This window comes from Lissotriton vulgaris, chromosome 1_1, assembly GCF_964263255.1.
Source record: "Lissotriton vulgaris chromosome 1_1, aLisVul1.2, whole genome shotgun sequence".
Classification (NCBI taxonomy): Eukaryota; Metazoa; Chordata; class Amphibia; order Caudata; family Salamandridae; genus Lissotriton; species Lissotriton vulgaris.
In genome coordinates, this window is record NC_141685.1 from 1,019,023,785 (window position 1) to 1,019,035,941 (window position 12,157).

The window sequence follows — 12,157 nt, forward strand, 5'->3', positions numbered from 1 at the left end:
GCGCCACATTTGCATAATATTTCCCATGTTAAAGATGACGCAAAAGTGGTGCAAGGGGCTTGTAAATCTGCCCCCAAGTTTGCAATACCCAGCACAGCAGCCACACTGCTCTACAACATACCTTAAAAACATTGCCACAGTCAATAGTTCTGGCTAAACGCTTAAATGGTTCCAAAGGTAGACCTATTGGCTATGCCAATGCTTGTTAGTAGGCTTTTTCGAAGACTCTTCGATAATTGTTGGGAGTTTTAGGGACCTTTGGGCTTAATCCAATTGGTCCAGGTCAGCATGCCAAGCCCCGCCCACGTCTGCATTGTGCCCATAAAACGACCTGCAGCTGACACCAAATATAACTTGGCCCGCCCCCTCAATGTGCTGCAATTGGCTGTCAGTCGCAAAGACACACCCGCAACTCTTTTGACGTGTATTTCTGTGATTAGCGTCCACAAACTGTTAGCCATTTTCTATTGGTTTTATAACCATTTATGCAGACAGCAATGCGGGTTGCAGTAGTTCTATGATGGCGGCTGCTTGTTTCGTTCAAAAATGGTGTCTATACTTACGTCAAGCGTGACGCCATCTTGGGTCGGAGTCGTGTTCCGTTTCTTCCTACGGGAGGCACCGTTTGAAGCAGGCACCATAGTGTGCCGTGCGTGTTACGTCACTTCAGATGGAAGTAGCGTTTCTTAAAACGACCGATGTCCTGTCAGTTCCAACTGGAAATGGCTGCTCTCAGGTGGCTCTCTGGGTTTACTCTACTTTCCGCGGCGGTAGCCGCTTTCACGCAGCCTCAGGACACCGAGTTCACCTTTGTACTGCCGGCGGGCCGGCAGGAGTGTTTTTACCAGACGGCTGTGGCAAATGCCACCATGGAAGTGGAATATCAGGTGAGGGATACGAGTGGTAGTGTATTACTGCAGTGGGCGCTTGGCAGTATGCTAAAATTAATTATACATTTAGGCAAATTGCAAAGTGGGCTACTGCCAACCTCCCCCTTGTCATGTATAAAATATTGAGGTCGTTCCATGTTTTGAATCCTTTGGTGAAACTATGAATCCTATGTTGCAATGTTCTGTTGGCCAAAGCACCTGGAATGTCACACATTGCATTGAACTGCTTGGCAAGTGCAATACCTTTCATTGCATTATATGCTTGTTTAATTCCCTCAGCAGTTTGGTTATATGTATTTAAATAATGTTTTATTGCCATCAGCATGTGCCTATGTGTTTATGCGAGTTGTTGTTTATAGTTCTGGGGTCCTCGTTTCCATAAGCACGCATAGTTTTTGTTTGTATTTCCATGGTTTATGTATAAAAACGTTCTTTGCTTAAAAAGGACTCCATAATAATCAGCAAGTAGTGCTATGTAATCAGAAGCATTGGCTATGCCAATAGGTCTTGGATTTGGCACCTATTGGCTTTGCCAGTGCCTTTTGGAGATGCTATACAGTGTTGGGAAAATGCTGTGTAGGTTCGTCAAAAAAGTACAAAAATACAGATAGCTGACAGCTGATGGTGGATGTGCCAACTCATGGTGCATATGTGTATGCATTCATTACAACACACGAGTACCAGTGGTATGACTCAGACCTCATTTGCTTTGTTCAATCAATCAGGGAATTTGTAAAGCGCACTACTTACCCGCTAAGGTCTCAAGGCGCTGAGGGGGAGGGGAGCAGCTGCAGCTAGTGGTCGAAGAGCCAGGTCTTGAGCAATCTTCTGAAGGCCGGGAGGTCTGTGGTCTGTCGTAGGGGGAGGGCATTCCAGGACTTGGCGGCGCGGTGGGAGAAGGATCTGCTCCCGGAAGTGGTTCTGTGAATGCGCTGGACGGCGGCCAGGGACAGGTCGGCGGAATGGAGTTTCCTGTTGGGTACGTGGAAGGCGAGTCTTTTGTTGAGATAGGCAGGGCTGCTCTTGTGGAGTGCTTTGTGTGCGTGGATCATGAGTTTGAATGTGATTCTTTTGTCGACGGGGAGCCAGTGCAGGTCTCTCAGGTGCGGGGTGATGTGGTCCTTGCGCGGGACGTCAAGGATCAGCCGTGCTGAGGCGTTCTGTATTCTTTGGAGTCTATTGATGAGCTTGGACTGGGCTCCGGCGTAGAGGGCGTTTCCGTAGTCAAGTCTGCTGCTGACGAGAGCATGGGTGACGGTTTTACGTGTGTCCGTCGGGATTCATCTGTAGATCTTGCGGAGGGTGTGGAAGTAGGAGGAGGAGACTGCGTTGACTTGGTTGGTCATGCTGAGCTTGGAGTCGAGGATGACTCCTAGGTTGCATGCGTGGTTGGTTTGTGCCGGGGGGGGTTCCCAGTGATGCTGGCCACCAGGAGTCGTCCCACGCTGAGGGGTTGGGCCAGAGGATGAGGATCTCCATCTTGTCCGTATTCAGCTTGAGCCTTCTTGCCTCCATCCAGTCGGCGACGGCCTTCATGTCCTGGTGTAGGTTGACTTTGCCGATGAGGGGGTCCTTGGTGAGGGAGAGGATCAGCTGGGTGTCGTCGGCGTAGGAGATTATGTTGAGGTCGTGTAGTCTGGCGATGCGAGGGGGGCCATGTAGACTTTGAACAGCGTCGGGCTGAGGGAGGATCCCTGGGGGGCGCCGCAGATGGTTTTGGTAGTTCTGGAATGGAACGGGGGGGAGGACTCTCTGGGTTCTGTCGGTGAGGAAGGAGGTGGTCCAGTCCAGGGCCTTGTCTCGGATTCCTGCGTCGTAGAGGCATGTGCGTAGTGTGTGGTGGCAGACGGTGTCGAAGGCAGCAGAGAGGTCCAGGAGGATGAGGGCCGCTGTCTCGCCTATGTCGAATAGGAGTCTGATGTCGTCTGTGGCGGCGATGAGGGCGGTCTCGGTACTGTGATTGCTGCGGAAGCCTGACTGGGAGGGGTCCAGGATGCTGTTGTCTTCTAGGTAGTGGGTGAGCCGGGTGTTTACGATCTTTTCCATGACTTTCGCTGGGAACGGAAGCAGGGAGATGGGCCGGAAGTTCTTGAGGTCGCTCGGGTCAGCCTTGGGTTTCTTCAGGAGGGCGTTGATCTCGGCGTGCTTCCAGCTCTCCGGGAAGGTCGCTGTTTCGAAGGAGAGGTTGATGATGTTACGCAGGTGGGGTGCGATGAGGCTGTCGGCTTTGTTGGTGATGTGGTGGGGGAGAGGGTCAGACGGTGAGCCTGAGTGGATGGTGCTCATGGTCTTAGTTATGTCTTCGGTGCTCATGTTGATCCAAGTGGTCAGAGGGTCGTGGTCGGTGCGGCTTGGGGGGGTTCATCGTGGCGGGGTCTGTAGGGTGCGTGGGATGCAGAGTGTGGAGTAACACAAGCAAGAGCAACATGGGAAGGTGGGAGAAAACCAAACTGGGAAAGCAACACGGGGGCGAAGCAAACCGGTAAAGCAACCCCTGATTGCTGGGAAGAAGTACATGAAAGCAGCACACGCCTGAGAGCTCAACAAGGGGGATGGGCATTTGTGGGAAGCACAGGAGGCAGAGAGCTGGAAAATATATGCACTCTCAACGGAGTGGTGTACGAAATCTACAGTTTCTGCCTGGTCATTCTGGATTTTTTTGCTGGCACCTATATTTTTGCGCGCTTTATAACTGTGCACTTTACATTTCCTAATCAGTTGGAAAGTGCCTGTGTTCTCCCTTTAAACATGGTTGAATTGGCATATTGAACTTGCCTTTAAGTCCCTAGTAGATGGTACAAAGTGTATTCAAGGAATGGAATTAAAATTCCTGTACTGGACTGCAGCACCTATTGTGTCATCCACTAAAGTACCAGTGTAAACTTGGCTTCTGGACAACCGTTGTAGCCGGACCAGAGCAATGTAAAACATGCAGTTCAATCTCTCAAAATAAACCTTTTTGGCATGTCAAAACTTACTTTTTAATTAATAGTTCATCCCTATGTAGGCCTTGTGGCTCACAAGGCAGGATGCATGGTATTTAAAAGTAGGACCTGTATAATATGTAAAGACTTTTCTTGGGGGTTTCTCTGGGAGAAACCAAACCTTGTTTTCTCATTTCATCATGGGTTCCTGGCTTTGACATGGTCCTTTTTTTTGTTTGTTTTTTTGTTTATTTTCTCCATAATTGGGCTTGCCTGATTCTTTGACAATAGGTACCCGTTTTACTGCATTGTTGCTTGTGACCCTTTTAGGTTATTCTTTTGTAAGTTCTTGTCTCTGGAAAGTTCTGGTCTCCAAGGACAAAGTATTCCATTAAAATATGCAGCAGAGAAAACCTGGTGCTTCTATCTGAAGGAAGCCTGGAGTCTGAATACATGCTGGCCCCACACATAGATTGCACATGGAACAATTAGATCTTGGTAAAATAGGGCACAAAAGAAGTAATGTTGGTGTGATGTCTTTGGGTGGGAAGTGAAAGATTCTAGCCTGAGGTGCATGTGGAAAAATGGGATATTAAACCGGTTTTGAATACCAGAAATGTCCAGTAGTGGCACATAGTGAGAATGGAACATTTCTGTCCTGTAGCACAACTAACTCTACTCCTTGCGGTTATGTGCAATCTGCTTACCAACAAAAAATACAATGGGTATCCCTCCTGTCAAGCATTCCTGTGGCAATTCACACCACTATTCTGAATTAATTTGTGGTTGTGTTTTAGATCCTAGGTATATCACCTGTTTGTCCATCTACTGAGTGTGCCTTACTTTTTCTTGTTTGTAGGTGTTTGCTTGTGCTGTGTAAAGGCTTCTTCTATTTGTTTACTCAGTGACTTAATCCCAAACTCATATGCCCTCTTATCATGTAGGTCATTGGTGGTGCTGGCCTGGATGTCGACTTTATCCTCATGAGCCCCAGTGGAGCTATGCTTGTGGCAGAGTACAGACGATCAGATGGAGTGCACACGTGAGTCTGGGGACGGGTGCAGTGAGATATATTCTAATCCTGAAACCCTGTCAATTCTCACAGCAGAAACATAAACTGAAAAGACTAGAATTAATTTCCCTCCCCGCCTAATATACAAATTTTGTTGGCCACCATGCAGGAGAATATTAAAACTGCATTTGTTTAAATTATGCTTTTGTTTTATGCTCTGCTTTTCCCCATACCCTGTCACATGAAACAATAAAGCAAGTTTAACAATGGCTACTGTAGGAAACTGTTTTTTTGTTGCAGCCCCACACACTTTGTTTCTAGTATTTGATGCAGCTTTGACTGAAATGTTCTGGGTTCCTGCTAACCAGGTCCCCAGTACTAGTGTTCTGTCCCTAAAAAGGTTCAATTGTTTTTCCCCAGTTGGCAAAAGCTTTAGTACCCTCTGTAAGTCTATAGTAAATGGTACCCATAAGGTACTAAAGCACACATTGTGCCACCCTAAGGGACCCATCACCAAGCACATGCAAGACTGCCATTGCACGCTGTGTGTCTTGGTGCAGACAAAAGTGAAATCACAACGTCACACATCCTTTTGTGCCATGTTCCCTACCACTGCATGCAATATTTGTAAATTATCCCTACAGTAGGCCAACGGCTCTAAAGCAGGGTGTTGAATATTACATGCAAGTGCATACCTGCATGAGCAGATATACCCTAGTGCTGGTCCGTGTTGTTACTGCCAGTACAAGTGACCAGGCAAGCTGTTTTAAGACATGTGCTGGGCGCTGGTGAAAACGAGTTCCCCCAGCTACATGGCTTCAGTGGAAAGTCCACACTGATGCCAGTGTTGGATTTACCAATACATGTGCCCAGAGGGCACATTAGAGGTGCCCCCTGAAGGCCTACCAGCCTCTGGTGCCCTTGCTGGCTGGTTTCTGCCCGCCTGCCGCCAAGACACTGTTCTGACCTCCTAGGGTCAGAGCCTCTGCTCTCAGTACACCCAGAACAATAACCTGTCCTGGAAGAGGGTGTAACACCCCCCCACACAGGATTACCTGCTGATTAGCCTTCCTTGAGTGGCAAGCCTTAAAGGGCTTCTGCCTTTGAAGTGTGAATCTGGCTCTCCCTCCCTGGAGAGGAATTTGACCCCTTTGTCCAGGGCGCCCATGGCACCTGGACAGGCGGGAAAATTAGATAGTGAAGTTAGGCGTGCCATCTCCAGGCTAGACCCACTCCTAAGATAGGCTGCTGTGAGGTGGACACTATTTTTCAGAAGTAGCCAGATGGCGTACTGTATACCAATTAGCATTATACATGTATGAAAAGACTAACCTAGCCTTGTTCTGCTGGCAGGGAAGATGGTGTGACGATAATCCGACCACTCCCCATGGTGTGCAGTTGGAGAACAAGCGGTCTTGTTCCCCAAAACTGTGCACCCAAGGAATGGGGGAGTGGGTAAAATATAACAGACTGGTAGCCCTCCTCTCTCACTTTGTCCTGCCCTTGTTGTTTCTTCAGGGCACTGGCTGAGGTAAACAGTCTGCTAATAGTCACCTCCTCGCATGTAAAACCTGCATTGACCGAAAGAGAGAAAAATGCATTACCTAAGTATTCCCCTCTGGTCATTCACTCCATATATACATTCCCTCTAGTTATAGGGTTCACTCGCATGCAAGATTTTAAGGCATGACATTTGGACTCTTTACTCATGAAGGAGTTAATTTCTTGGCACTCCAATAACGTAAATAAATCAAATAACCATGATCCGTCTCGCAACAAACACAATGTCAATACTTAATTTGTTAGTGACTGTTTCTCGTGGTAGCAAACCCTTAAAGTCAAACTACATATCGTATAAGGATTCTAACTCCGGATAGTGGATATAATATACTCAAAAATAGGAGCACAGTACTGGGCATTCACTTCCAGTACAGTTAGCTTCTGTAGGTGGAGGCCGGCCAAGCCTCGTGCAGCGCTCAGATATATGGCGTCGCACCCCGCGTACCTGCGCTGACCTGGCAAACTCTAAGAGAAGAGCGTGTTGTCGATACCAGTGGTCCAGGAAGAGACTGTCTATGTAGGATACACTGGAGCTCGCCAAAGGTGCTTCAAGAGGTAGCTTGGAAAAGAGTGAGCAGCAACCGAATCCAGATCAGAGAGCATGATGCAATTCCACACCCCTCCAGGAAATGATCGGGTGAAAATACGCCAGGTCAAGGAAAGAATAGCAAGCGCTGGTGCTTGCTTGTCGCACTCTTAAAGACTAGGGAGTGTATGACGCCTCCTGTGGTTGACGTCTTAGCCCTCCCCCACCCCATCCCAAGCATCACAAGGCCTGATCCCACTTGCTGGTTCACTCCGACTGGCCTTCCAGGCAGAGCCTGCCGCCTCTTTTCACAGTGACCAATCGCCATATTATTATTATCATTTTTTTTTGTAGCATTTATAAGGCGCACAGCTACCCACAAAGGGTTTCCCGGCGCCGAAAATCAGCAAAGACACAAGGCACACCTGGAGAGAGAGCAGATACTAAGGCAATGATTATTGATCAAACAACCAGGTTTTCACGCTTTTTCTGAAACTCCTGTAGTTTTCTTCTTTGCGTATTTGGGTAGGCAGTGAATTCCACAGAGTTGGGCCCAAAAATGCAAAGGATCTTCCTCCCACTCTAGCCCGTTTATACCTTGGTACCGCAAACTTCGCAGATGTAATTGAGCGGAGACTGCGGTTTGGAAGGTAAGGCTTGGCAAGATCTTGAAGATATTTGGGGGCAGTCCCAGCTTTAATTTGGAACAAATAGCTCAGGGTTTTAAAACGGATCCGATTTTCGACCCTGAGCCAGTGCAGGTCTCTGAGATGTTTAGTGATCCTGGCATATCTGGGAATTCTACAGAGCAGTCTGGCCGCAGCATTCTGCACCAGCTGTAGGCGTCTTACTACAGCTTTATTTGCACCCAGGTACAGGATGTTGCCGTAGTCAAGCCGAGATGTCACTAAGGCATTGACTACGGTCTTCTGGGTGGTCGATGGTAACATCCAGACAATTTTACGTAGCCATCTGAGAATAGTAAAACAGATGGCAGCCACTTTATTAGCTTGTTGCACCATGGATAAGCTGTCATCAATGATGACTCCCAAATTTCTGACTTGGGTGGCAGGGGTCGGGAGCTTGCCCAATGAGGTCGGCCAATGTGAATCGCTCCAGAGGTTTTTACTGTTCCCTAAGAGGAGGATCTCTGTTTTCTCCCCATTTAACTTAAGCTGGTTGTCTGACATCCAGCAGTAAATTTCATGGAGGCCTGTTTTAAGTGCAGAAGAATCAGACGAATCAGATTTGGATAATGAGAATAAAATCTGAGAATCGTCTGCATAAGTCATCAAAATAAGACCAAAGTTCTCTGCAAGGGTGGCTAGTGGGCGAAGGTACAAATTAAACAAAAGGGGACTCAGAATAGATCCTTGTGGTACCCCGTGCGGGGAATAAAAAACATCCGAACAAGCCTCGGAGGAGGTGATCTGGAAGGTCCGGGAGGATAGATATGATTTGATCCATTCTAACGCCTTGCCCTCGACACCACTCTCCCCCAGCCTACAAAGTAGTCTGGAGTGAGAAATGGTGTCGAAGGCTGCGCTTAGGTCCAGCAAGACCAGTGCCACCGTTTGGCCATCATCTCTGAGCTCTTTAATTTTTTCCGTGATTCCGAGCAGGGCAGTTTCAGTGGAATACCCACTCCTAAATCCAGACTGAGAAGGGTGAAGTAGTTCATTATTTTCCACATGTGTGGAAAGAGCTTCATGGATGTGCTTTTCCAGCATTTTGGAAAAGGCAGGAAGTAACGATATTGGTCGATAATTGGCCAATACCGTAGGATCGGCGGCTGGCTTTTTCAGCAAAGGGCTGACTATGGCCTGTTTCCATATAGCAGGAACTGAAGCCTGTTCCATGGACGCATTAAGTATGTCCGTAATGGGCGTCAGGGTAGAAACCTCCAGTTGACTGATAATACTGATGGGTATGGGATCACGGGGAGAACCCGATTTGATAGTTTTAAGAAGTTTCCTCGTTTTGTCCGGTGTTAAGGGGGGCCAGGCTTCGAGATGACAGTTTCCTTTAAAGCATTGAGAGGTGTCCTCTTGGTTATGAGAGGTCGTACTGTTTTTGTTAATATTGGAGACGATCTTCTCAATCTTTTCGGTAAAGAAGGATGCCAAGTCTTGACATTGCTGAGTGCTAAGAGGGGGAGCCTCCACTCTTGTATTTTCACCAGCCAATTCCTTCACCGTGTTAAAGAGAGTCTGGGATTTATTAGCCGCTGAATTTATGGTCGTGGTTACATAGCATGCTTTAGCTTTCATGCATGCCGAGTGATAGCTGTTTCTGGCCCTGCGGTAGATCTCTTTTTGGTGAGCCTCATAGTTCTTCCGCCACTGTCTCTCCAAGTTCTTACAAGTAGATTTTTCTTTCTTGAGGGCCTCTGTAAACCAGGGGCCGGGGGACGGTGTACTTTTCCCTTACAACGGGATAGGGGTAGGCAGGCATTCACTGCATCATTAAGCCATGCTTGTGTAGCCTCAGCTATGCTTTCCATGTCTCCATCAAGGCTTGGGAGGTTTTTGTTCAATGCACTGTTAAGGTCATCTAGATGTAATCTTTTCCAATTTCTCCTCAGAGATTCAGAAGAAGTGATAGAAAGAGATTTAGTGGGTTTAAGAGAGATGGCGAAGAGTATGAGAAAGTGGTCTGACCAGCATATAGGAGTAGTGTTCAGCCATGATAGTTCTTCCATATTAGAGATGATGGGGTCAAGCAGATGTCCTGCTTTATGGGTGGGACTCTTATTACGCAGTGTCATATTCAACGCCAGGAGATCATCAATGAGGTTTTTACAGTTAGTATTGTTCTCATCCTCCAGATGGAGATTCAAGTCCCCCAGTATTGTAAAGTTTTGAGCTTTTAGATGGTGAGGTAAGATAAAGTTTACCAAATTATCAGACCAAGAGGGGTTATAAACTGGTGGTCGGTAAATCAGTAAACCAGAAAAAGTGAAATTGGGGCTGAGGATAATTTTAAAAGATGCTGCTTCGCAATTGGGAATGTCTGCAGGTTCAAAATGGCATACAAAATCTTTGTAGTAAATAATGGCTATGCCCCCTCCTGTTTGGCCGACGCGATCTCTCCTTACAATAGCATAATTCGTGGGGAGTGCTGTAGCAACATCGGGGCCCGCGCCATCATGGAGCCAGGTCTCGGTGAGAAATATCGCACTGGGCTTCTCTTCCATTAATAGATGGAAGATATCCAGTTTGTGTTGTGGTAAGGAACGACAATTTACCACATAGAAAGTGAAGTTGTTAGAACACACTTTCTGGCGGGGGGTTTTGTGAAAGGATACCATGCGGAATATCAGGATAAGGCTGGAAGTTTGACAGGGAAAGGGAACATGTTGGACAGGTCTGGGTACCAGCAAACAAGGGATTTAAAGTTGTACATTTGTCGTGTCTGGCAGGGCGTAATGCTATTAGAGATTCGCGCGTAAGCATCATACCTGGGTAATAGAGGGGCAGAGTTCTGAGCCCTAAGTCCCGGCCTGGCCCGGACGGGCACAGACGGGCTGACTCTGGCTGGACTCCGGCGAAGACGAGGCGCGTCCGCTATCGCGGAGGACAACTGTTTCCTTTTATGACGGAGACTAGCGCTCTCTCACCGCGCTGTCCCGCACTAAGATGGCCGCCACAGGAATCCCTAATGCTCGGTGCCTTGCCCTAACTCGGCAGGCATCGAGCGAGTGAAAAATCAATAAAGGGAGTGAGTCAGCGTCAAGAGCTGAGCGCTAGTAAGTAATTATTAAAAACGAGGTCTTTTAGAACAAAAGTGCAATACACTAAACAATTCCGTTTTAAAATGCCATTTCTAAGCTAATACAGCTAGAATTAATCTCCGATTAAAATTGTGCTGCAGCGTAACAAGCTGCTCGTGTCACTTGCGCCATAGAAACCTAGTGGGCTCCCAACTCTGTTTTGTACCTTGCACCCAGCCGCTCTCGTGCCGCTGACGGTGTACTGCTTGTACTGCTTTGGATCTTGCCCACCAGTCACCGTAACTCCTGGAGATCAGTCATGTAAGTCGCTGTACTATACCTGTTTGCAGAACTTGTTGTTCTTTCCATAGGATAACATTGAACTCCGAAATTGCAGTGTCCACTTTTTAAAGGGAATTTTTTTTACATTTAAAAACGCACTTACCCGAACAATTTTTCTTACATGCCTAATCCTACATAAAGGTACTTGTTGTTTTTATAAAATGGTGTGGAGCTCATTTTTGAGTTGTCATTTATTGATCATTGTGTGTATTTCCAGATGTCTTGCACTCCTCTGTTAAGCCTAAGGCTGCTCCTGTGTTAATTGTTTGTTTGACATAGCAGTTCTTTATTAACATAACTGGATCTCCCTTTAGAATTTCAGAGAAAGTAGGTTGTGGTTCTTGCATGAAGTTATTACTGGCATGTCACAGGCTCATTACCTTAATTGGCACCTTTATGTGATTTTTTTTTTTTCTTCTCTTGTATGTATAAAGCATAAGTATTTGTATGTGTTGTTGAGTGGAAGCTGCAAGGTAAGGAGGGTAGTGATGTATTTTGGAAAAGCGTGTATGCGAGGGAATGAACAAGAGTAATGTGTTTGTTAGATTGGATTGCTAAAAGATTTAATGTGTTGTGCAGTGGAGTGTAAGGATTGTGTGTGTGTGCTTTTTTTTGTAAAAAAAAAGAGGGAGTTGGTGGGTGAAAAGATGGAAGGTTGAGTGTAGGTTTGTTTGACAGAAAGGTGTATATTAGGCGTAATTAGAGTAGGGAGTGTGTGTACCTGGATGGGATATAGTGTTTTTTTGTGTTTGAGTGAAGGTGCAAATGTGTGGTAGTTGGGGTATTTTGTAGTGGGTGTTGAGACCTTGAAATGTGTGTAGGGTTTGTTTGTAGTAAGAGTAGAGTACATTCACTGTGAATGTGTTAATATGGTTGTGGATTGGTTCAGTTGGGTGCTGGTGAATGGGAACATGGGCAGCATTTCTGGCTCTAGGCCCTACCAGTCCCTTGTCCTCTCTGCCCGGGCTGAGACATCCTGAGCCCTAAGCTTAAATAGCCCTAGTGATCAGGTGACCCCCTTCGGCCAATGGGAACCCTAGCCCTAACTCCTCACACCACTAGCCCCAAGTCCAGCAGGAGACCGATCCCTTACAACCGATCACAGCCTTAGTCCTAACTGCCAATCCGAAATTAAACCCTAAGCTCTAGGTCCTATAGACACCTGAGCCCCAGGACCCATTCAAAAAACCA

General features: G+C 46.9%; 1 protein-coding gene across 1 annotated transcript in view; it reads left to right on the plus strand.

The window, feature by feature from the left end:
- Positions 1–506: 506 nt before the first annotated feature.
- The window catches only part of TMED1 (transmembrane p24 trafficking protein 1), a 31,851-nt gene continuing 20,200 nt past the window's right edge, over positions 507–12,157 (plus strand). Inside the window, exons 1-2 of the mRNA XM_086961536.1 lie at positions 507–887; positions 4,759–4,856. Coding sequence (XP_086817662.1) covers positions 699–887; positions 4,759–4,856 — 287 coding nt within the window. The 5' untranslated portion in view covers positions 507–698. The remainder of the gene's footprint in view (positions 888–4,758; positions 4,857–12,157) is intronic.